General features: G+C 60.8%; 1 protein-coding gene across 1 annotated transcript in view; it reads right to left on the reverse strand.

The window, feature by feature from the left end:
• CDH22 (cadherin 22) overlaps positions 1 to 5,788 on the reverse strand; it is a 30,836-nt gene extending 25,048 nt beyond the window's left edge. The window contains exons 1-4 of the mRNA XM_054979911.1: positions 5,741 to 5,788; positions 5,134 to 5,301; positions 4,471 to 4,658; positions 2,910 to 3,163 (exon numbers count right to left, since the gene is read on the reverse strand). Coding sequence (XP_054835886.1) covers positions 2,910 to 3,163; positions 4,471 to 4,658; positions 5,134 to 5,224 — 533 coding nt within the window. The 5' untranslated portion in view covers positions 5,225 to 5,301; positions 5,741 to 5,788. The remainder of the gene's footprint in view (positions 1 to 2,909; positions 3,164 to 4,470; positions 4,659 to 5,133; positions 5,302 to 5,740) is intronic.
• Positions 5,789 to 25,218: the final 19,430 nt, after the last annotated feature.

The raw sequence follows: 25,218 nt of genomic DNA on the forward strand, positions 1-25,218 counted from the left end.
ACGAGAGCCTCCGGGGCGTCATGTTCGCCTCTAGGGAGGATCCGGGCCTGGCCGGGCCTCCTTCCCCCTTCGGTGTCCTTTGCCCGTCGCGTTTCCCGCCCAGCAGATCTCCTCCGCCCCCCCCCCCAAGGCCCGCCGCCCTTCGCTCGCCCGGGCCGCCCCGGCGCCTCCGCCTTCCGGTGGGATCAGCCCTCTGCCTCGGGACATCGGGGCCCCGCGGCCGCGCCGCCTTGCACCCGCCTCCCCTCCGCGGCCGCGCGGCCCTCCCCGGGGCTGGCCTCCTTGCACCGGCTCTCCCGCCGACGGAGTCCGTGGCAGCTGCTCCCGGGCCGGGGCTGCGCTGGGCGCCTCCCCCAACCCGCTGCGCCGCAGCCTGGCGCTTCTCGGCCTGCGGGAAGGCACCGGAAAGGAGCTCCGGCCGGGCCCCGTCCGCAGGCCGCCCCTTCCCTCTTGGCACGCCGCGCCCGTCGCCAGGCGCGCTCCTCCCGCGGCTTGGGTGGGAAACGCGCCCGCTCGCCAGCCCGCCTCTCCGCCCCGAAGGAGCCACATATGCGGGCGGGGTGGGGGGGGGAGCTGCGCTTGGCTGCCCGGGCAGAGGAGAGCCGGCCGGCCTGAGGCGTCCTGAGGCCGGGCCGAGGCAGGCGTCAAGGTGCCTGCCGGCAGGAAGCCTGCCCGGGCGGGGGGATTCAGTGGGGCTCAAGACCCCCCGCCCCCGGGCCTGGCGGGAGCCCGTCGGGGCAGCGTCGGGCTGGGCGCCTGCGGGGCAACCGCTGGCCTTGGCCGGCCGCTCAGGGTTGTTGGGGGCGGCATCGGGAAGAAAGGGTGGGCTAAGCAGGCAGCCCCTCAGCCCCTCCTTGTGCCCCTCTGGAGCAACGTCCCGCTGGGAAAGGAGGACGGGTCCCCCAAAGGAATGGGGAAGGGGAGGGAGGAATCATAGAGTTGGAAGGGGCCATACAGACCAACTAGTCCAACCCCCTGCCCAGTGCAGGATCAGCCTAAAGCATCTCTGACAAGTATTCATCCAGCCTCTTCTTGAAAACTGCCAGTGAAGGGGAGCTCACCACCTCCCTAGGCAGCTGAGTCCACCTCTGAACTACTCTGACCGTGAAAAAGTTTTTTCCTAATATCCAGCCGGTACCTTTGTGCATGTTCACAGCCCATTGCTTCGCGTCCTACCCTCTGCTGCCAACTCGAACAGCTCCTTGCCTTCCTCCACATGACAGCCTTTCAGATATTTAAAGAGAGCAATCATGTCCCCCCTCAGGGCGAGGGACGCCCTGCCACCAGGAGGCCAGGCCAGGCCGCACAGGACTCTGCCCCTTGCTGGGGTTAGGGGCCGTCATGCTGAAACGAAATCCCACAAGCCCTGGTGCTGCTGGCTGGGAAGGCCGAGGCCCGGTGGGATGCTGTTCTTGGCACCCCACTCAGCTAGCCGAGGGGTTATTGCTGGTGGAGCAGGTCAGTGCAGCGGCAGAGTCATTCTGCAAGCCCCCTTTGGCCTGGAAGACGGCCGCCTCCCTTGACTCAGCCGATCTGGCCCCGTGGATCCCTGCTAGGGTTACCTCCGGGCTGGACTGTTGTAATGCACTCTACATGGGTCTGCCCTTAAAGACAACTTGGAAACTCCAGCTGCCACAGAACACTGCGGCCTGGTTACTGTGTGTGTGTGTGTGTGTATGTGTGTTGAAACAGAATATGCATTTCAAACCCATTCTGCAGACACTCCACTGGTTACCAATCGGTTACCAGGTTCAATTCAAGGTCCTTAATGGTCTTGGAGCCACATGTGCAAGTCCCCTCTCCGGCTCTGTCCCTCCACCCACTGCTTCGGGCCTCTGAGCAAACCCCTCTGAAGGGGCCGCCCTGCAAACCAGCGAGTGCCAGCAACAGCCCGTTCGTGCGTGTTCTCTGTGGGGCTCCTGCCTTGTGGAACAGCCAGGAAGCCCCCCCCCCCCGTCATGCTTCTATGATTTTACCCAATGTGCAAAACAGAAGTGTTCAAGAGGGCATTTTTGTCAAGGGATTAGACCAGTAAAATAAGGGAACAGGAATGTAGTCTGTTGTGATGCCTGTTGAATGTATCTCCTTTTGTTGTTGTGTTTGAGACCCATGTCATTTTTTATTGGTGGTTCTTGCTGTCCGATCAAATTGCTTTTTAAAGTCCACCTTGACTAAAAAAGTTTTAAAATCATGCCAAGGTGGAGCTCTCATTCCTCTGGCTGGTGTCCCAAAGCAATTCCAAGGCGTTCACTGGGTCCCAGAGATTGGGCTCCCAGAATCTGGGCCTCTGCATCAGGTTCCCGTGCGGCAACATCTGCCCAGAGCCTCCGGGGTGCCCCGTCGGCCCTCTCTGCTAGAACCCGGTGCCTTCCCAGTAACTCCAAGGTATTAAAATGAGGGCAGGACCAAAGTGGCCGTACCAGTCGCCTGGCCTTTAAAAGATGGAAACTGAGCCGCTGGGGTGTGTGCGGCCCCCTTTCTGAAACGAGGGGAGCTTTAGGGATGTATGGGGAAAGCATTGCTCCTTCACTGAACCACTGGAGGAGAGAGGTGGCTGAGGTGGGCTTTGCAGCAGTGAGGGCAAAGGAAACGGAGGCAGAAGATCATCGCGGCTCTGCATGGAAGGCCCTGGAGTTTTGGGTCGGCTGTCCCCAAGGATGCCTCTGCAAACTTCAGGGGCTAGACACGCGTTCAAGGGCTGCCCTTCTCCGGATTCTCTCCCACTGGGGGAGCTCAGTGGCCGGCTGGCAGACTTGTCGATGGTGCCTCCCCACAGGCTCAGGTAGGCCCTGCCGCCTCCTGCCGCCTCCTGCCACTCTCGCTCGTGCGCCTGCCCAGTAACGGCCCGGCCAGCCCCTCTCCCTGCCTCCCACCAGTTCTCCCAAGGAGTTGAGGAAATTCTGCTTTACCGGATGGGATTGTTAGCTGCGTCTGGGTCCAGGGCAGTGACCGCGCCCACCACGGAGCCCACGAGCGCGTCCTCCTGCACCTCCATCAGTCCATGGGGGGGCTGGAACTCTGGCGGCTCGTCCACATTCAGCACAGACACCCGGACGATGGCCTGGTCCCGGAAGGTGCCCAAGTCGGCAAAGCGAGGGTCCGCATACTTGTTCAGGGCTTCCACCACCAGAGTGTGCACTGGCTGGGCTTCAAAGTCCAGGGCCTGAAAGGACCAAAGAGGATATGGGGGGGGGGCGAGGTGAGACGCGCCCCAAGAAAGCCTCTGCCAACCCCCCACCCCCTGCCCAGGGCCTAGGAAGGGCCAGGTGGACTCCCCCCCCCCCGGAGGGGGCCCAGGAGGGCTTCCCGTGTCCAGCCCAAGGAGCACGTCCACAGCTGGGGAGGCCTGGGGGGCGGGGCGGGGTGGGGGCGATAGGGAACAGCCAGCGGAGTGCCCTGCCAGCCAGGTCAGGTGCCCCTCCAGATTTTTCAATTTATTTAAATTATATTTTATTTATTTAAAAATCGGCCACAATGTTGCAGAGGCCGCACCAGCTGCCCTCTGGGCCCTCCATCAGTGACCTGGACCAGCCCCGAACACAGTCCAGGAGCCAAGGAGAAGCTCCTCCTGAGGCCAAAGCAGAACCGTGTCCTGTTGTTGTCTCCCCAACCACACAGGCAGCCAGCGATTCAAAGGCCAAACTCTGCCAGGCAAAGGCCAAACGTGCAAGGGACCCATTCGCATTCGGCAAAAACTGGCAATCGGGGGCAGTCGTGGTGCTGTGGAGGCAGGGTGTGTGCGGGGACTGGCAAAGAGTCCCAGCCACCCCACAGCAGGCTCCTGCTGCCAAGGAGAAGCCAGGATCGGCACAGCCCCTTGCCAAGCCCCCTTCCCCAGCTGGGCACTCCCTTCTTGCCTGGCACCCGTGCCCCCAAGTGGGAAGGAGGATGCGTGTGGAAGCCCTGGGGGGGGGGCGGAACCACCAAGGGCAGACTAAGGAGGGCCAGTGGCTGGGCTTCTGCCCACCGCGGCCATCCTGCAGAGCACAGCAGCCTCCCTCCGCCCCCTGACGCCTCGCCCGTCTCCTTTACTTGGAATCATTACCATGGCTCTCTTGGCGGAGGGCTGGCCTGATGCTCCGTTCCTGCCCACAGGCTGGAAGAACAGAGTGCCCTTTGGGTGTGAGCCTCCTTGGGTCGCTTGCCTTTGAGTAAAGGGGGAGGGTGCCTCTCCGAGGTGTGCAAGCCAATGCAGGGAAGGGGGGGGCCCTGGAGACCAGGCCGAGAGCGGCGATGGGAGGCGGGGGCAGGGAAGCAGCGGGGGCAGGAGCCGGGGGGGGAAGTGCTGCACGTGGGAACGTGCCGCCCCCAAGGGGCCCCAGGGCCTTTTCGGATAGGCCATACAGACATCCATAAGAGCAAAGAGAGGCCACCACCCACCCACCCGCACCCAGCCTGGCATGCTCAGCCTCTGCTATGGGGAGGGGGGCATCGAGACACCCCCCCCCAGAGCTCAGGCCTCTCGCTCACCTTCTGCACAGAGAGCAGAGCTTCCTGGGACTGGCTGTCAGTGGTCACCCGGAAGGCTCCCAGGCCTCCCTCGTCCTTGGCCTGGTAGGTCATGTCCGTGTTCTCGCCCACGTCCGAGTCTTCCGCCTTCACCCTGCCAACCAGCGAGCCCACAGGAGCCGTCTCCACAATGCTGAACTGGTACATCTCTGGCCAGGGAGGGGAGGCGAGAGCAGGAAGAACCAGCGTGAAATCTTCACTGGGGGGGGGGGCAGGGAGGGGCACGAGGCCACAGCTTTGCCTGCTGGAAGTGGGCGCCCCTCAGCCCAGCCGAGGCCTTAGGAACGGAAGGGGGCAGGCAAAGGGAGCCACACCAGGAGGACTCACACAGAAGGTCCCAGCCCCCCCCCCGCTCCTCCCGCACAGGCCTCCAGAGAGCCCTCCTCCTCTTTCGTTTCCAGGGCTTGAACGGCCCACTGGCATCTCCTTGGCACTGTGGTCCAACCAGCCATGGACCCCGCTTGCCTGGGCAGGCTGTCCCCTGGGACCTTTCCCAGGCACATCCGCTGTGACCTCTGGCCCAGTGGGTGTGGCAGCGCCCCAGTTCAGCCCAGAGGCACGCACGCACGCACGCACGCACGCACGCACGCACGCACGCACTCACTCACTCACTCACTCACTCACTCTGTGGGAAGCGAGGGGGGTTGTCGTTCACATCCGTGATGACGATGGTCACTGTAGTGGAGCCGGAAAGACCGCCCTGCTGCCCAGCCATATCTGTGGCTCGGATCACCACCTCGTAGCGGTCCTGGGTCTCACGGTCAAGGTTGGCCACGGCTGTCCGGATCACGCCTGCAAGAGGCCAGGGAAGTCCATTATTCGTACACACAGCAGAGGCCTGGGGGGGGGGAGGAATAAGCACCCCCCCCCGCCGCCCCTGGATCAACCCACACAGTTCTGAGCCCAAAAGGCTGGGGAAAGGGGCAGGCGCTTTGCCAAGGCCCCCAGGTGGCTCTTGCAAGATGGCCGGCCCCCAGGAGCGACCAGAGCACGGAAGGCACAGCCAAATCAGGCGGCGCCTAGCAGCCAAGGCAAGCTGCAGCAACACATGCAAAATAACAACAGTGCTGAATCCACCCTAAAAGCCCAGCCTGTGTGTGCAACATGTGGAAAGATCCCCCTTCGGGCTTCGGAAAGAAGCTGGCTTGGCACAGGGCTGGCTGGCCAGTCCTTGTGCCAGTCACACAGCTGCCCCCTCTCCTCCTGAACGCAGGAGGGCTGCGCCCAGCACCTGTGTGCCTCTGGGGCCGTCACGTCACGCTCCATTGCGGGGGGGAAATTTCAATGTCTGAAAATAAGAGTGCGAAAGCTCTCTGTCAAAAGAGCCGATGCCACGCAAACAGATGCCACGCAGGGACTCTGAAAACGAAAGCTGCCGCCCAAGGGGTCTGCCCATCTGAAGCCTGGGCCAGGGGAGGAAAGGCAGGGGGCACCCCACAGCGCCAGCTCTTCCGGACCGCCCAAGGCTTTTGCCATCACTGCCGTTCGCATCGGCTGCCCTCGGGCTGGACAAAGGCCACCCTTCACCAGGAAGTGCTGCTTAAAGCCAGGAGGGCAGTGACCCCTGGGAGGGGCATCCTGAAGAGGAAGGGAAGGGCGGAGCAGGGCCTGTGTGGGGCACCGGCCGAGGGGCCGAGGGCTGTGAGGCCCCTGAAACTCAACTGGCCAGGGAGGGGGAGGAATCCTGCTGGGGGTGGGGTGGGGGGATCTCTCAGAGCCGCAAACTTGGGGAGGGGGACGCAGTGCCCTCCCTCGCCAACTCCCTTCTGGCTGCAAGAGCAGGGCGTCAGAGCCAAGGATTTTCCCTCACTGTTTGTTTTACCAGCTAAGATAAGCAGCAGCTGCTTGTTAACAGATCTGGTCCTTCTGATGAACTCCATCGCCGGCTCTATAAATAGCAGCCGCCCCTGAGGAAAGGGGAGAGCCTGGGGGAGGCCACGGCAGCGGCGGCGGCAGCGGCAGCGGCGGCAGCACCACCACCAGGGAGAGGCGATGCTAAGACAGGCAGTGCCAGGAAGGGCCAGGAGGGCTGGGGGGGTGGGGGGGTGGGCACCAGCTGGGCCTTTTCAGCTGAGATGCTCCAACGCATGGTCCCCTGACAAGACCCCCCCCAGCCTCCCTTCGCATTCTGCTTCTGTCTCATCCTCCCCCACACCCACCTTTTGCTGCAGGGCCAGCATCTGCCCAGGACTGAGCTCCCCTCCCCTCCCCTCCTGCCACCTTCCCGAGGGGGTGGTCTCCAAAGCCTTAGGCAAGCCCCTGTACCTGAGCCTGACCTACCTTGCAGGGTTATTGCACTGAGCTGCTTGGCTATGGAACAGGACAACGGGGGACTCATGGAGCAGCACAGAGCCGAGTTGCACCTGCAACCCCTTCAGAAATGGTCCCATCATTTAAAAGTCCCCTTAACCTAGCAACCGCCCCATCTTGTGGCAGTAAATGCCACCTTAATGACGCACCGTGCAGAGTGTCCCATTGCGCTTGCCCTGAATGCTCAAGCGGGTGACCCCGAATTCATGTACACCAAGGGGCGAATGGCCCCTGCTAGGCTCTCCAAAGAGCAGCAGCGATGGGGGGGGGGCGGCACTGGGGATATCCTGAGGGCGAGGGGAAAGGTCCTCCAGGCGCCAGAGAGATGCAGAAGGGCACCTGCAGCCTTTTTGCCCAGAGAAGCAGCTGAAATTCTCCCCACTTGGATCAACTGAGTGCCAAGAGACCCCATGGTGGGCAAGACCAGGAAGAGCCCTTCCCGTCTTACCCCTCAAGCTCCCACCCTGCCCCAAAGGGAGAGAATGGGCAGGGTGGAAGTGAGCCGCTTGCTCACCTGCAATGAAGCGCCAAGGCTTGGGGGCCTGCTCCTGCACAGCCCGTGTGGAGGCCACACACCCACCACTCAGGAAACGCTGACCCTGCGAAGCAGGCCCCTGCCTCCAGAGCCTTCTGTGGCAAGCTGACGAGGCCTCCGAGTCTGGCAAAGACACTGCTGCCCAGCACAGAGGCAGCACGTGGCCAGGCTGCCTGCGGCTGGTGTGGCTTAATTGGGGGGCAAGGGAATCCCGCGTGGGCCAGGGCCCCCCCCCCACACACACACACGCGCGCCGGAGGAGTCAAGGAAAGAGCTTCCGGGAGAGTAGGCCTTGCGGACAGGCTTGGGCCTCGCGCCTCTCTCTCTCGAGCAAGGCAGGGGCCGCTCTGAAGGAGGGCCACGGCTCTGAGGCCAAGCCGTGGCTCTTCATTTACTGACAACATTTCTACCCTAACCCTTCCTGCTCAGTCCGCACCGCCAAGGTGGCCAGCCCTTAGAACAGCATCATGAAAATAAATCCTGGGCCCCATTAAAAACCAGAGCTGAAAAACACACACGAAACAAAACACAGCAAATGAAAACACACGGCAGGAGCGAGGGATGGCCGGGGGAGCACCAGACAGAACGAAAGGGCCTTCGCCCGCGGGCGGAAGGGCAGTGCGCGCCTGGAAGAGGGCCACGCTGTGAAGGGGCCGCGATGGCGGAGAAATGCCCTTTCTCTCCTGCCTTCACCACCACGGAGCAGGCTTGGCCCCGAGCTCTAGCCCACGCCCTGTGGGATCCCTCCTGAGGTCTTCCTTCCCTGTTGCCTCTCCCATTGTCCACAGCCCTCCGTAAACAGAGGGGCCTCTTGGGCTCTGGCAATGGGGGCATTTCCTTGTTCCAGAGGCCAAATCCAGGCATCAAATCCCCAAGAGCCACCAGAAAGCCCTTCGGATGCATCTGGCCCCGGGGCGGCCCCTCGCCCGTGCGGAATCCGCTCTCTCTGTCACTCTAGACCCAGGCACACAGCTCAGTGGCCCTGACAAAGGAACCATCACCGGTTCTCCCACCCGCCGATCACCTTCCTCCTGCTCAGAACATAATACCAGATCCAGCGTGTGACCTGACAATGCGGAGGACCCGTCAGTTCCCAAGAGAGGCTCCTGGTTGTCATGGAAGCCAGGCATTGCTGAGCCGCTCCTGGCGAGGCAGCCTCCGCATGGATGCGGAAGTCCCCCGGGAGAACCAGCCTAGGGGTGCTCAGCACCCCACCAAGGGCACCTCCACCAGCTCAGGCAGGAAGACTGTCGGGCAGCGGGTGGGCGGCACACCAGCAGCGTCCCAGTCCCCTCTCACCGTCCCAATGCCGGGCAGCGGCAGCCTGGGTCCTGCAGATGGCCTTGTGCTAAGAGGACAGAGCCCTGCAGATGGCGCCAGCACAGCCTCCTGCCCCCCCCCCGCCCCAGAGATGCACCAGGGAATGCCCGGGGGGGCACCACTGGAAGAGGCCAGCCCCTCCCCCTCTCCCACTGCATCCCAGTGATACAGGCCAGGTCAGCCCTCACCTGCAAGAATAAATCCTCAGGGGCTGCTGCTTTTCCTGTGACCAACCTGGTATTTAGCAAGCTTTTACAACTCAGCAAGTTGTTGACTGGACCACCGGCATCAGCCCAGAGGGGGTAAAACTAGAAGGGCAACAGCCTGCAAATGTCCGCTGTCCTCCCCCCTCACCCGGCCTGCCCTCTCCCCCCCCCGCTGCCCTCTATTAATTGTGGCACCACCCCCCACCCCCGCTGCCCTCCCTTCGACACTCCAACCTGCAAGGAAAACAACAGAAAACGGTGAAGAACGGCAGAAAAAGCAGAACACAGACAGGCACTGAACAACAGACCCACCCAGATCGGGACAAAGAGCAAAGGCACCCAGAGGAGAAAGGCCAGTCCGCACAGGAGGTCCTGCGCCTGATCCCCAGGGCCTCTGGTAGGAGGGGCCTGGGAAGGACCCGGGAGATCCAACACCCGAGGGAGGAGTCCGCACAGCACAGAGGCCAGACGTGACCAGCAGCCTGAGCAGTCCGGCCAAGCCAACGCCCCCTCCCCTCCCCCCGGCAGCCCAGAACAGGTTGCACGGAGCTGCAGCACCTGCCCGCCCTCCCGCCACACTCCAGCAGCTGCAGCGCCCCAGCGGAACAGAAAGAGCGCCATTAATCAGAGCGGTCTGGGGCATTTCGTAACGGAAATGATCGTTTTCGCTGCAGCCAATGTGGGGAGCTGGGTGCAGTCAACTGCAAGAACGCCAGCAGGCCACAGCCCAGAAGACCCCAGCTCTGAAGCAGGCCCAGGGGCTACCCTGCAGTCTTTCCACGGCGCAGCAGAACAACAGTGGAAGTTGTAGCTCTCTCCCACAAAGGACTGTGGGCCATTTCAGCTGCACGAGCCCCCCACCCCCAACCGGCCAGTGGCTCAAGACCCCTGCCTGGGGGCAGGGTGCTCTCCAACATAAGCTCGGGTCCTTCTTGCGTCTCAGGGTTGCTGCTGCAAATCTCGGGGCGTGTGTGTAATTTTCCCCATTCCCAGAAACAGGGATAACCTCCCCACCGCCAGCTCAGCCTCTTTTGGGCCAGCCCCCCTCTGACTGCCTCACCGCCCCCCCCCCCCATTCAGCCTCGCACTTCGCCCTCCAGGCAGCGCCTCTCCTGGCTGAACGGGCACAGACGCCTTCCCCGTGGGCCTGCCCGTGCTGCAATGCCCTGCGCACCGCCACCTCCCTGCCGGCAGAAGGACTGCAGGGCCTCCCTCCCCGCCAGGGCCCAGCTGCAACTGGGCCAGGCAAGACCAGCCTTACCAGAGGGGAAGCCAGAGCTGGGACAACTCCTCAAGTCCACACCAGCCAGCCCAAGCAGGGCCTGGTCCTTCCATTCCAGGGAAGGGGCTTGGATCAAGGAGCAAAGGCAGAGCTAACCCAGCCCCCACTCTGCTCGGCTGGGCTCCCCCAGTCACCTGCCTCTGCTGGCCTGGCTGGCTTGGCCCAGGCCGCAGTTCCAGCAGTGGCTGCTTGGTGGAGACTGCTGGGCTTACTTAAAGTGCAGGCTGGCCGGCTTCTTTGTGGCTGTGATGGCACAGGAAGGCAGGCACTGGGCCCTGGCTCCCAGGGTCCTGTGTTCGAGACCCCTGCACCTCATGCCTGTTTGCACTGCTGGGGTTCTGCTACTCGGACCGTTATCAGATGGTGATGCCCGCTCCCTTTGTCTCTCTTCCTCAGTTCAGGGATTTGCTGAATTCAAAGGGGTTCAGTCCCTTGGGATGCCTTACGAAGGCGGAACCCAGGCGCTCCTCTGCCTATTGCAGCAGGCGATGCCGCTGGGGGTGGGGGAAGGGGAGGCAACGCAGTGCGCACTCCCTGATGTTTCAGGCGGGCTTGTGTGAATGTCGGATCCCCAGGCTGACCTCCTGGCCCAGTGCAAAATCCTAGGGGGCTTGACCCCTCCCCCCCAGACTGTGGCTCACACTGGGGCCACATCTTTGAGGTAAAAGCTGGCATCACCTGGCACTCAGCACCAGAAGGGCTGTGAATGCCCAGCTCCTGCGGAGTCACACGGGGGGATGAGGCCTCGGGTGCCCCCGCGGCAACGGCACTCATTCTGACCCTTCTGCAAGGCCTGCTGGGGCCAAGGAGGGCACCCTCTGAAGAACAGCACCAAGGGGAGGGCCCTCCGGGAGGGGGGGCAATGCCATCTCTCAGAAGCCCCTGGAAGGGAGCTGGGAGCGGAGGCCATTATTAGCCGGAAGCTGCTGAAGAGCCAGGCTGCCCCCCCCCCCGGTCATGGCACAGCTCGCTTGTCAGGTGCCCCACCCCTCCCTCTTACTATTAGCCCCTGCCCCCCAACTTGTAGGGCAGCAGGAGCACCCTCTGGGAGAGCCCTCCGTGCCACAGCTGCCTTGGGTACCGCGCCTGGCCCACTGCAGGAGCAAATGCAGCCCCAGCCGTGGCAAAGCACACGCCCCCGCCCCAAGCAAAGGTTCCTCCTGCATGCACCTTGCACACACACACACCCGTGCCAACCCGCTTGGGCAATACACTCCCTGGAGAGCCAACACCTGGCAGCTTCTTCAAAAGTGGTGGGAGGAAATGTTCAGGAAGCCCCAAGCATGGGGGATGCCAGATACACAGTGGCAGCGCCCCCCCCCCCCGCGAGTCACTTTGGAGTTGGAGCCTGTGCAGGGGGTGGGAGAGGGGCAGCCCTCCTAACAGACAGGCGCAGAGGACTAGGGGAGGAGGGAAAGGCAGCCTCAGACTGCAGAAAAGGAAACTGAATCCCAACCCCCCCCCCCCGCCATGAAATATTAATTTCCCCTTTAGTTTGGTAAATACATCCACAGTTCCCAAGAAGGCCCGGCAGGCAGTTTGCCCTCCACAAAGGAGGCAGGCTGGGCCCACAGTCCCCTTCCGCTGGGCACCAAGAGAGTCCTCCCCTCCTTTGCCCAGCTCCGGCCCTTCCTGTCCCACGGCACCTCCTTTGCAGAGGGGGGGGGGGCTGCAAAGACAACAGAACTCCCCAGCGGAAGGCCAAGGACGCCTGTGCAGAGAGGCGCCCGGCCCTCCCAGGGGATGCTCCCCAAAGCCCGGCCACAGAGGCAGGGGGGGTCTCCATCCAGCCTGGCCAGCAATTGCGAGGCAGGAGAAAAGCAGGTCAAAGTCAAAAAGGAAAAGCAAGCGGCTCTCCATGACCGTATATTACCAAAAATGAATGTGCCAGATTTTATGGCTCCTTTTACAGCGTTAATGATCAGGAGGGCTCAGCAAGTTAAGCGGCTGAGATGGGCAATTAAGCCTCCTGCTCCGGGCCCAGGAAGGAGCTGCCCGGCACCGTTGCCTGCCAGGTGCCCGTCAGCGCCCAGCAAGGTCTCTCTCCTTGGCCTTGGCCCCAAGTTAGGTGGTGCCAATCCAAGTTCTTTGGCAGGCCCCACATCCCAATGCACTGCGGGACCACCTGCTGCTTCAGAGGACGTGGTGGCATCGCTGGGGGTGCGCCTCGGCAGGGCAAGAGGGCCAGGCCATGGGGCTCTTTGCTGGCATCTCTCTCTTCAGCAGCCCATGCCAGGTGGGGCTAGTCCAAGACCAGAGACGGGGTGCGTGGGTGGGTGGGAGAAGGGCAGCCCGTGTCCCATTCCACGGCCACCTCTGCTGGGCCGGCACACACAAAGGCTGAGGGGCCGCCCCTCCTCGCCCGACTCCCTCGCCAGAGCCTGCTGGGGGCGGAGCTGGGCCCACGGGCAGGCCAGGAAGCAGGGCCAAGCCCCCTCCCCTCCCCTCCTTGCAGGCAAAGAGAAGCTCCAGGGCAGGAGGGGTTCCCTGTCTTTCTTTTGATCAAGGCGGGTCCTGCCCCCCCGCTCTGCTCCCTGGCATTCCCACCCAGCGCCAGCCTTGCCTCCCCCTGAAACAGTCCCAAGGGCAGCCATCGGGGCATCTGTCAGAAGTTGTCGGGCAGCAGGTGGGGCTGGCGGTCCAGGGGGAAGGTGGGCTCTGGAGGCGTCTTGGGGGGGCTGGTTTCTCATTGGAGATTTCACTGGATATTCTGATTCCCCCCCCCTTTTCTTTTTTTTTTACTAAGAGATAGAAATAAGGCTATATCCCATTGGGAGAATGTTGCTGATTTTAATACGGATACTTTTGTGCTTTTTGTGTTCATGACTCTTTGTTTCTGTATCGATGGTTATGGTGTGAGCTGCTTGGGAAGGTCTCTGGGGAGGCAGCATATTAGTCCTTCCAAGAAGTAAGCACTCTGGGCCTGGAGGATCATGAGGCTGGTGGCCCCCCAGGCTCTGCACAGGCCCAGGCGAGCCCCGAAGAGAGCCACTGAGGGGGTCCCGGGTTCCAATCCCACGAAGTCAGCAAGCCCACGGAGCGAGAGAGGGGGTTGTGGCAAGGGCAAGGCTGCCTGCTGCCGGGACTGCCTGAGCGGCTGGGAGGAGAGGTGGGCTCCGGGCAGACCGGCCGATCAAGAGGCAGCCCAGCACCGCCAGGCGCCTCCCCGGAGCCTTTCTTGCCTTTCCCCTGGAGAAAGCCATGCCGGCCCTGCCAAGGAAGGGAAGGAGCCAGGCTGGGTACTAGGCTGGAAGAGGGGGCAGCGAGTGACCCCCCCCACCCCCGCCCCCGCCCCCACCCCCTGCCCTCCTCCTCACCTTCATTCCAAGGGGAGGCTGTCATAGCATCATCTGCGGGGGATTTATCACAGGCCCCTTTTACAGCCCGCTTTATTAGAAGTTATTAAAGGCCAGAGCGCCTTCCGCTGCGCGCCCATTAAATATTAATAGAGCATTTAGAAAGCCATCCTTAATTTAAAGTGTTACCTTTAATCAAAGGCCCGGTGCTAACAATGCTGCTCTCGCAGAGCCTGCGGGGGGGGGGCAGGGCAGTGCTGCAGTCCTTCAGGGATGGGAGAGCGAGGGGCCGAAGGCGGCAGAGCAGGAAGGGTTGCCCCCTGCTCACCCCTGTGGAGCCCCAGCAGACACAACAGCTGGGCAGCTTCACCCCAGCTCTGTGTAATGCACTGGTCAGAAGTGGCGGGGGGGCTCTCCCAATGCCAAAGGACAAGGGAGCAGGGCAGGCTGGGCTCACCATCTGTGACGTCACCTGGGCTCTGCTCTGGATTGGAGGGACCGTCCCAATGGCTCGGCCACCTTTGGCATCGGGAGAAGGGCCTCCCTGGGGCCAGAGGCGGAAGGATCAAGATCCTTCCCCCACCTGCCCATTGAACAGCCCCGCAGGGGGGCAGACAAGGGAGCCAGAGGCTGCAGTTCTGCATCTGGAACTCCTCCGCCACAATTTGGCCCTCCAAGGTGCCGTCAGGCCCTCTTGCCAGCTCCCTTGCCTTATCCTGCTCTCTAGGACTGCAGCATCTTCTGTCCCAACCCCAGCCCTGTGGAATGGCTTGCTAGAGAAAGTCAGGAGGAGCCAGGGCGAACAGACGTGAAACCCTTTGTCCAGGAGGGCCTTTCACGCAGATGCAGGGCCTGGGAATGTGGCAGGGGCTGCCCTTTGCAGCCAGCTTTGTGCATTCGGGGGCTGCCTTGTCAGGGTCCTACGTTCACTGCTGAGAGTTGCAGTCGGTGCCGCTGAGGGCTAGCAGCACAGCCACTGTGGGACGCCTGCAGGGGAAACGGGAATTACTTGCTTCATCTACAGCCCGTCTTTCTTGCAGAGACTCAAGAGGAGTTACTGTAACTTGAAATACTTGTTTCTTTGTTTATGCTAGTTATCGTTCCCCTTTCTCACTGAGGCCGAAGGTGGATCACACAGTGTAAGCCAACCACTATCATGATCATTATTCGAGTTTTGTAGGCTGCCTCTCTACCCAAATAAGGTCCCCAAGTTGGCAAACATTAAAACGTTTAAAACATTTTTAAAGTATAAAAACAAATTCAATAAAGACGCACAAACAAACACATGACACAAAGGGAGGAGGGCCAGTAACAGCTTTTCATGGGGTCTTCACATGATTTTAGCGGCCAAGAGGCAAAGATCGGACGCAAAAGCAGCCGCCTTCGCAGAGTCCAGGATCCTGTCAGCATCCGTAACTGTGACTAAGCCGAAATGGTCCATAAACAGACCAGAGGGGTGTATTAAACCTAAAAATATGTCAGCCCGTCACTCCCCTCCTCCCACCCCGCCTTCCTGATGCAAAAGCCTCCGCCCAGTTGCTTTAAGCCCCAGTAGATGGGGGGGGGGGAAGCAGAGAGGGAACTCCCCACCCCACCCCACCCCGCAGCGCCCTGGCGGCTGCGATTCCAGGTTCCCTCCCCACTGAGTGTGACTTCAGGGCCAAATAGGCCTGAAGGTCAAGTCACCGAACTCCAAGGGCCGGCTGTGCTGTTGGGTCTAGAGACAGCAGCCAACCGGAAGTCACACAGGCACCCCTCCCTGGCCTGCCTGAGCGCTCTCTGGAGCCCCGGGCGGGCACTCACCGGTCTTGCTGTCCACCGTGAAGTGTTGCTCCCCCTCCAGCACGCTGTAGACCACCCTGGCGCTGCTCCCATAGGTGGGGTCATCCGCATCCGAGGCTGTCACCTGCATGACGGATGTGCCTGAAGGGAGACCGCCAAGAGAGAGTGAGCAGCCCTGCGGAGCCCCCCCTGCACATGCCCGCGGCAGGCTTGGCCCAGCCCCACCTGCTGTCCACAGGGGCACAGCTCGATGCCATGCACTCAGTGAGCCGCCCCCCCCCCCCGGGCCAGCCAAAGGGGCACAGCCCTGTGCCCTCATGCACCACGCACAGCAGGGCAGGAGGAGAATAAATGGGGTGGAAGCCCCTCCAATGGCGGCAATTAAGGCATTGATTTCCAAGGCTGCCTCGGCGAGGGGGAGGAGGCGCCGCTCGGAGAGTCCCGGAGATGGGCCTAATTTGACAGCACGTCCCATTTGACGGAAGTGGGTTCCAGGAAAGGAAAAGGCGCTGTGTGTGTGTGTGTGTGTGTCGGGGAGAGACTGGAGCTGCCAAGAGGCAGGATCACAGCCAGGCAGAAGTGGGGAGGCAGAAGGCAGGCCCCCCCCGCTCTCCACTGGAGGCCCCGGCAGGAGCAGCCAAAGGCCCCAGAAGGCAGGCCAGGCAAGAAGAGAAGGCAGCATGCGACACACCCGCACACCGGCTGCCTCCATGGCAGGGGTCAGTCGGATGCCTGCCCCAAAGATGGGCACTGCAGGAACCTGTCACCAAGAGGGCCCCCAAAGACAGGGGCTCAGTGGGGCACACCCGACTGTGGCTTCCAAAAGAGCTCACAGAGACCCCAGCCCACCCCACACAGTGCCCAGGAGGGATCTCCCCCTCCCACCAGCAGCAGCTCCAGCGTGGGACACAGCAGGCCTGGGGCCAGCTTGGCTGTGGGCCACGGGGCTGTTAGTAGCACATGCTCAGACCCCCCCCCCTTTCCCAAATGCAAGGCTGCAGGTCTGATGAGGAGAAAGGGGAGCTTCAGCCTCCCCCTTCGGATGTTTTTCTCTTCAAAACTGTCCCCCCAGACGTGTCCCACTCGTGGCATGGGGTGGGGGGCAGGTTTTCCAGTGGAAAAACAGCAAGCAGGGAGAGGACTGCGCACCCATTCCTCCTCCCCTCGAATCTGCAACTCCACACGGGGGTTTTCATGTTTTAAAGAACGTGGCAGGAGGGGGTTCCACCTGCCACTCATCATGGGGCCCCACTGAGCACGACTCCTTCCGGCCGAGCTGGCTGCCTCCCCCCCCCCCCGTGAGTGCGTAAGGGCTGATATATATGAGGATCTGGAGGAAGCCCCACCCACCCCCAAGCGCTTGTGTGGGGCCCAAACTGATGCCGAGGCTGTCCTGAAACCTCCATGGAGGACTTGCTCCTTTTCATCCTCACAGACCACCTCCGCCCCCCACTCCGCACACAAATATCACAGCCCTGCCACTCCCAAGAGCAAGGCCGGGAAAGCGCCCAGCCCAGCCCAGGCCCGAAGCGGCTTGGCCAGCAGCGAAGCGCCCGAAGGCAGGAAGGCCTTCTCCCCTCTGTCCGAGGGGGGCCCAGGCTCAAGGCCAGCCCCAGAGTGCGGGCTTCTCTTCGGCTTTTCTCTTCCTGCTCAGCCTCACAGAATGCACCCCCCCCCCAAGGCCAGGGGGCTCCTCAGCAGTGCCCCCCTCTGAGGGCTTCTGGTTCCAGGCCACGCAGATGCCTGCTCCTCTCTCGGAGCGCGCTCCCCCTGCGACTCAACCCAGGGCTGCTCTGGCCATGGGGCAAGATTAATTTGGGGCAGGGCAGCACGTTCTGCCTCTCAGCTGTGCGGAATCTGCCTCTGTCATAAAAGCTCCCCCACACATTAAAGCGACGTTAAACACTGGCAAACGTTCAGCTCCCCTTCGCCCACCCGGAGAAATAATTAGGCACATAAAATGGATAAAGACGAGGCCCCTCCCCATCCGGCTAGCACCCCCAGGAGGCCACAAACCAACTCACTGCACCATGTGAAATGTCCGGAGTCAGCAAGAATCTCTCTCTCTCTCTCCTTGCAGAAAAGGGGCATTGGCTAGAAGAAAGGAGCAAGCTCCCGGGGAAGGGGTCTGGCTCCAAGCAGCAGTCCCACCTAGGTCCTCCCCCCATTCAGCCAGTCACCAGATCTTGGAGGCAGCACAAAGAAGGTCCCCGGAGAAGGAGGACCCGGCAACCGGTGGCAGGTGGGGGTGGCCTGTGTGGTGGGCCGAGCTGCTCCAAGCAGGCGCCCTGTACGGCATTCCCCATCTGCTCACTTGCCTGGCCAGGAAGCTCACTTCTGCAGCTGCTTGCTTGGAGGGGGAGGGTCCCACACAGCACAGCGCCCCCTCCCCCTCTGCCCCTTGCCTTGCCTTGGTTGCCCTGTGCAGGGGAAGGGCAGCTGCATGGCAGTTGGGACCCCCATAGCTAGGACTCCCAGGGACGGCTATGCAGCTTCGGGAGGTGTTTGAAGAAGCAGACCACGTCACCGTTTCAGGCCGGATTCAGGGGTGGGGAAGGCTTCGTCCCCCTGGCTGATGGTCTTCACAGGCAGAGCGACCACGTGTCCCTTGTGGGTTCCCCTGGGTCTTTCTGTGGCTTTCTGTGCCGTCCTCAGTGGCAACATTCCGCAGCCTGGCGGGACTGAGAGTAGGCGCCACTGTCCTTCAGGGGTTAGGCTCTTCCTTGGCCGATTCCAGAAGTCGGTGGGGCTGGAGCACTGCTGTTCAGCCCCGTGGCATTCATGCTCTCTTCAGAGAACCCCAGAGTTGGAAGGGGTCTTACAGCCCATCTAGTCCAACCCCCTGCCCAATGTGGGAACAGCCTATAGCATCCCCGGCCAGGATTCACCCAGCGGCTCCTTGAAGACTAACCGTGAGGGGGAACCCTTCACATCCTCGGGCAGCGGATGCCACTGCTGGATTGTGCTTAACAGGAAGAAGTTCTTTCTAACGTCCAGCTGGTGCCTTCCCTCTCGTAGCTTAAACCCCTTGTTTGGAGTCCCATCCTCTGCTGCCAACAGGAACAGCTCCCTTCCCTTCCCTCCCCTAAGTGACAGCCTTCTATATACTTAAAGGGAGCAATCGTGTCTCCCTTCAGCCTCCTCTCCTCCGGACTGGACATTCCCTGGTCCATCGGTCTTTCCTTGCAGGGCTGGGTCTCCAGGCCCCTGATCACCCTGGCTGCTCTCCTCTGCACCCGGTTCCACTTTGTCCACATCCTTTTTGAAGTGAGGCCTCCACAATACTCCAGGTGGGGCCTGACCAAGGCAGTATATAGGGGGACAATGACCTCCTGTGGTTTGGATGTTATGCCTTCCTTGATACCCCCGAAGATTGCATTCGCCTTCTTCACTGCTGCATCACATCTTGTCCCCCTGCTGTTTAATATCAACATGAAAGCGCTGGGAAATCATCCCGGGAACGGAAGTGAGGTGCCACCAATATGCAGGTATATTTCTCCTTAACAGCTGTGGAGGTCCTGAGCATGTGCCTGGAGACAGCAATGGGGTGAGTGAGGGCCGGCAAGCTGATAGTCCACCCAATGGCGAGCGGCCACTGTGCATGGAAACTTTGTGTGACTCACCTTGACTCATTTTTTTTGTAACTGCCAGGAAGAAGGGGATACCAGGAACGGGATTCCTTGCTAGCAAACCCGTTGCGGTTACTACTTATTGGATTATGCAAACTTAGCCGCCACGAGTTTACATTTTTTGGTCTGTCACTTTATAAAAGTTATACACTTGCTGTTAAAAATTTTTTTGTAAGCTTGTAGCTACTGTTGACTTTGTATTTGTCCTTGTGCACTCTGTGGTTTGTGAAGGTAGCTTTGTGATATTGCGAGTATTTGTTCCTTAAGCGTTGCTTTCTGTCACTCGCTTTCACATTGTGCCTAATAGTGGCTGTTGCCAGCTTTATCACCACTTAGAGTTTTGCATCATTACTATTTAACTTTGTGATAAAAGTATTTTTGAAATTGTTTTGACATAGAATCATAGAGTTGGAAGGGGCCATACAGACCATCCAGTCCAACCCCCTGCCCAGTGCAGGATCAGCCTAAAGCATCTCTAAAGCATTGTATCTGTAAATTTGATGTCGTAAGTTGGTCACGGTTAGATTTTTGTCTGTTGGTTACGCCTGTCCGAGACTCTCTCTTATTTGGTTGGAAAGCCTTAACAGGCTTGGGTTTGGGGCGCCTCTCCCGTGCTGTCCAGCCGGCCAGTCTGGGTCTGCTGCACAAGCCCTGCTCTCCGCGTCCCGCTTGCAGAGGTGAGCTGGGTGGCAACCAGAGACAGGGCTTTATCATTGGTGGCACCTTCCCTTGAGGTTTATCATCTTTTTTGGTGCCAGGACAAAACCTTTACTTTTACCAGGCCTTTAAACTAAGGGTTTTAATCTTTTTTTTACCTATTTATAGCCTGCTTCCAGGTTGAGGGCAGTTTTATGGATAGTTTTTAGGCTGCTTAATGGTTGTTTTATGCTGTTTTTGTGCCATTTTCTTCCTTTTAATGGCTTGTTTTTAGGACTGGTAATTTAGACTGCAATTATGATTTTATGGTATTGTTTTTGTTTGTGAGCCACCTGGTGCTGGAGGGGCAGCGTATAAATCCCCTACATGAATCGATCAAATAAATCACGGCCTGCCTGCTTGCCTGCCAAGGGCCCTGCCAGGGCTTTCCATCCACTGCCCACTGCCTCCCCCCGCCCCCCCCCCCCGAGCAACTCACTCGGGTGGGAAGCAAGTACTTGAGCGCCTCTGCTCCAAAGGCTGCCCAGTGGGCCGTGCGGCCCCGGAGCTGACCTCCACCCCTTCCGAGGGGAAACCTGGGGGCAAAAGCAAGCCCCCTCCAAGCCAGGATCCCTCTGCTGACACACACACAGTCTGGGTTAGTCTCCTACCCCCCCCCCAAGGAGCCCTGGAATGGGAGCCTTGTGCCTGGATTGCCTTTGGTTGCATTTGCTGGGATACTGGGTGGCCAGCAGCAGGCACAGGATGCTCTTTCAAAGGAGCCCCCCCCCATACCCCAAAAGAAACAGAGAATTTCCGTCCTGCCTCTCTGTCGAAGCATCCCCAAGACAGCAACGTCTCCCCCCTCTCCAGCACGGGGGTGGGGGGCGGGGGCAGAGCAGCAGGCAATCCTGGGCTCTGCCTTGACGCCGAGTCCCACAGCAGCGGAAGCCCCCTTGCCAGCGCCCAGCCTCCTAGGCTCTGGGGCACATCTCTCTCTCTCTCTCTCTCTCTCTCTCTCTCGTGCCGCTGGCTCTTAACCACGAGCACCAGCATCGCTCTGCTGCGTGCCCAGCTGGCTCAATCAGGCTTCCCCAGAGACTCTTTAGCTGGCACTCCGAAGGGGATTTGTTTTACGCGCAGCTCTCTCTCTCTCTCCTTTGTTTGCTGCCTGCTAATACAGTTCCCCCCTTGCCTTTATCTCAATCAATAAGTGGGATTTAGAGGAGCGCGCAAGGCCTAAGGCGGGCGGGCCCCCCAGCCACCACTAAGCCCAGCAATAATGCAGGGCTGGCCTCCTTCCGCCTCTGCCCAGCACCTGGGCCTTGCGCTGCTCTTCTCATGGGGGCCAGCGACAGAGACCCCCAAAGAAATACCCCCCCTTCCATGGCTGGGAGAGGGATGGGCCAGGAGGCAGTGCGCAGGGGCCAACACCTGACTGCCGGTGTGATCTGAGTGTCGGGCCACGATCCTGGGAGACCCAGGTTCGAATCCCCCCATATGCTCTCGGGGTGGCCTGAGGCCCCTCACCTCCTCTCCGTTTAGCCAACCTCACCGGACTGTGGAGGAGTGAATGCTGTCCTCAGATGCTCAAACGGTGATACAAATGAGCAACGGTGAAGGCGAGCATCTGCCCGACCCTACGTGGTGGCCGGAATCATTCCAGAGACCGTTTGCCTTTCCTTGGGGAGGGGAGCTCGATGGCCCCCCCCCCGGATCCCCCGGGCCTGGCCTGGCCTGGGCCACAGGCAGCTTCCTCCTCCGCTCCCTCTCCTCCTCCCCACACAAAACAAGAAAGCCAGTCAAGGGTTTGTCACGGTCCAGCATTCCTTGCTCCGTTTAGAGCGTGTTTTTCTCACCAAGATTCACGACAGATGACAAATGATTTTTTGAAACAATTGGTCGGACATCCTATGACATCCGACAAGTAATGCAGTGGGGCTTGGGCTCGAGGCCTGGGAAACAACACAAACAAACACCAAGAAACCTGCCTCAGGCGTGGCATCCCATCATGCAGAAAGAGGGTCACAGAGGCAGCAGGTTCAGCTGCAGCAAGAGCAAGAAGGTGCACACAACAAGCCCTGCAGTGGACACGATCCGGTTTCATCCGTGGCCTTCATGTCCGTGTGGCTTTTTCTCACCTCCGCTTCCGTCTTCAAAGTCTTGCGCCGCCTGTAGCTTCCTTGGCTTGGCCTTTAACAATGCTGGTATTTTGACACTCAGTGGTTCCTTTCTTAACCTGTAGTACACTTTCACTCCGAGATCCAGTCAATGTAGCTTTAGCCACCCTGCAAATAGCCTGAAGCTCACACTAGATTCCTGGGGGGGGGGGCAATCCTCCTCCCTGCAGCCTGGCGAGATCAATAAATCTCCAGGCTGACAGATGCGTATTGAGCACCAGGCACGGATTCCGCCGGATGCTGGCTCCCTCCCACTAGGCCTGTCGGGCCTCCGTCTGCTGCTAGCCAGCCAAGCCAAAACCCGGCCAGAAACGGGATCCCACTGGCAGGTGACGGGCAGCAGAAGTGGGGGAACGCCCTGGTCTGCCAAATGGCTGGCGAGTGCCGCGATGCACAGGCCACGAAAAAGCCCCTGTTGGGTTCTGAAGGAGTTCTTCACACAGACGGAGCCCTGGAAGAGGAAGCCACTGGGGGCAAATCAGAAAAAAACATCCACTCCACCCAAGGCTGCGATCAGCAAAGCAAACTCATGGAAGAAGCAGAAAAGCACCCTTAGAAATCCAGCAGCCGCCCACAGACTTTGCATGCCATCCGCCTCCCGCCCCTGGAGAACCCGGCCCTTCCAGAGAAAGGCTCTGCGGCAAGGTGCGGCTGAGCACAAGGCGCTCCCCCACCCCCCCACCCCCAGCACTGGTGCTTCCGCTGGCCTTGGGGGAGGAGGAGCCTGGCAAGGGAGCGGCTGTGCCTGCTCAGTAGGCAGCAGGTCCCCGGCTCAGCCCCAGCGGCAACGCCATTGAAAAGGCTCAGGCAGCGGGTGATGCGAGGGGTCCTGCCTGGACCCTGGAGAGCTGCTGCCTGACAGAGGAGGCCAGAGTCTGGCCCAGGAAAAGGCAGCCAGAGACACGGACGGCCGCGGGACTCGCAGCTCCCCTCAAGTGGGGCTGGCCAGAAGCAGCCAGAGGCCAGGAAAGGCGGGCCTTGTTGCGGGGCTCCCTCCTAGCCGAGGCCCACTCCCCATGGGCCAAGCAGGCTCTCCATGAAAGGCAGCACAAACCTCTCCCTTCAGGCCCTGGGGGAGGTGAGCCAACCCCCTTGGTGCAGGAAATTAAACTTAATAGGCAGAGTTTAAAGCCAAGATTGCGCATTGGAATGCGTGAGAACAGACACACACTCCAGTATAGCTCTGTAAGAATACTTTACTACATAAAGAAAATAAGAAATTTCTAGCTGACTACACCTTGTTAGTAAAAAAAGATGGATCAAGACTCAGATCAGAGAAAGAGCAATAAAACTTCAGTATACAGCATCACTTAATTGCCCCCCCCCACCAATAAACAGGTTGCCCAATAGAAAATCCTAATTCTACTTCATTACACTTAGAGACGGCCCTTTCCACTGCCGGTGGGAGTCCTTACTCCTGGCCTAAGTGGTGACATGCACAGAAGTTTAACTGACACAGTTTAACTCTTTCAGGGCTGACATGAAAACGCTTGCTAAATCCCAGCGCTCAGCACCGCCCAAGGCTTCCTGATCCTGGTGGGGGACCCCCCCACCCCCGTTGCTCTCGAGCAGCTGACAGAGGCAGGGGGGCAGGGCAGCTGCCTTCCACGGGGCTCCGCTTGTGCCTGCTCCGAGAGTCAGGAGTCTGGGGGTGACACTGGACGCCTCCTTGTGCCAACGGAGGCCAGGTTGCGCCAGTGGCCCAGGCTGCGTTATTCCGCTTTGGGCAGGCCGGGCAGCTCACGCCCTACCTTTCGCCCCAGGGCCTGATGAGAGTGATCCATGCAACGGCCACCTCCAAACGGGACTACTGGGCTACTGCTTCCCTTGGGCCTGATCCGGAAATTACAGCAGGTCTAGAACGCTGCTGTATGCGCCCTTACCTGTGTTAAGTACAGGGCGTGTATTACCTCCGTCCTACAGCAGCTGCACTGGCTCCCCCTGGGGTTCTGGATAAGAGTCAAGGTTTTGGTTTGAAACTTTAAAGCTCTTAGCTGACAGGGACGGCATACCTACTGGACCTTGCCCCCCCCCCGTCTGTGCCCTGGAGAGTGCAGAGATCAGCTGACAAACGTCTGCCAGTGGTCCCGGGACCCAGGGAGGCTAGGCTGGCCTGGATCAGAGCCGGGGCCTTTTCGGTCCTGACTCCGACCTGGTGGAACTCTCTGTCGGTGGAACGGCGGCCCACCAAGATCTTCTATCTTTTCCGCAGGCCTGCAAATCTGAGATGTTCCACCACCAGGAGTCATCTGGAAAGCCTCCCAGCAGGCCTCTTGGCGGAGGGGGGGGGGCATCTGATCATCTGGCCCCCTGTGCCAGTTAGAAACTGCAAACTGAGCGGCCTGTTCCCCCACCTTCTTCCCATCCCCTGGGTAAGACTGGCAAGGGGGGGCGGTCTTTATGGAACTGCTGTTTTTTTACTGTAAAGCATGTATTTTTATTGCTGTAACCCGCCCTGAGCCCGTCCGCGGGGAGGGCGGGATAGAAGCCTAAGCAATCCATCGAAGCCTCCCGCGCTCCGCTGCCCAGCGACTCCGGGGCCTGCCCTCGAGTTCGGCCGGGGCCCAGGCCCGTGACGGCCCCTTTGCCCTCCCTCGGGGGCGGGCGGGGGGGCGAAGAGGCGCCTCTGGCGGCCGGGCGGGGGCGGCCCCGGGAAGGCTCCGCTGCAGGCACGGACTGTCGCCCCCTCCCTCCGCCTGGCGGCTCTGGGCCAAGGCGCGGCTCGGCCGGCCACGCAGCGCAGCGCAGCGCAGCCCGGGCGGCCCCACTCCGGGCGCCGAGGCACGTCCGGCCGCCGCTGCCGAGGCGGGGCTGCCGCGGAATCTGCAGGCGGCGGCGCGCCTTTCATGTCGGGCGCGCCTGCCTGTGATCTCCGATTAGGCCCCGGCGCCGCTCCTTTGATGCGCCCCGGCTGCTCCATCGGTGCTCGCGGGTTTGAAACCACCCGAGGCCCGGCTGAGGCCGCCCCGAGAGTCGCGCTCTCCCAGCCCCGCAGGGCCCGGAATAGGATCCGGAGGGCCCCCGTTTCCCACGCTGGGAGGGGCGGCCTGAGACGCGGCTGGGCCCAGCCCTGCCCAAGGAGCGGAACCGCCTCTCGCGGCTCTGCCGCCGAGCCCCAGGGCGTGGGGACGGGCCGCCGTGGCGCAACAGCGAACCAAAGACACTCTGCACATGCTCGCGTGCTGCTTCTCTTCCTGGCTTCGATGCCCCCCGCCCCCCCCCCGGCCAAGGATCACGCTGCTTCCAGCACCGCCTGCCCGGGTCCCCGCCCCCAGCCCCCCCCCCCCGTCCCGCTGTCGATCCCAAACGTGCCTTCCTGCGCTGTTTTCAGGAAAGATCACAGACAGGCAGACAGGTAAGTCTGGCTCTTCCCAGTCCCTCCCACTTCCGCACCATTTCCCCCCCCCACAGCTGCCACTCCCCCCCCCCCCCCGCAACAGAAGCTCTCTTTAAAAATCAGCCGTTGAGGTATCACTGTAATGTTATGACAAGGAAGCTGCCAACTCCTCTGAATTCCCAGCTTTCATTTTTTA

Source organism: Eublepharis macularius, chromosome 5, assembly GCF_028583425.1.
Source record: "Eublepharis macularius isolate TG4126 chromosome 5, MPM_Emac_v1.0, whole genome shotgun sequence".
Lineage (NCBI taxonomy): Eukaryota > Metazoa > Chordata > Lepidosauria > Squamata > Eublepharidae > Eublepharis > Eublepharis macularius.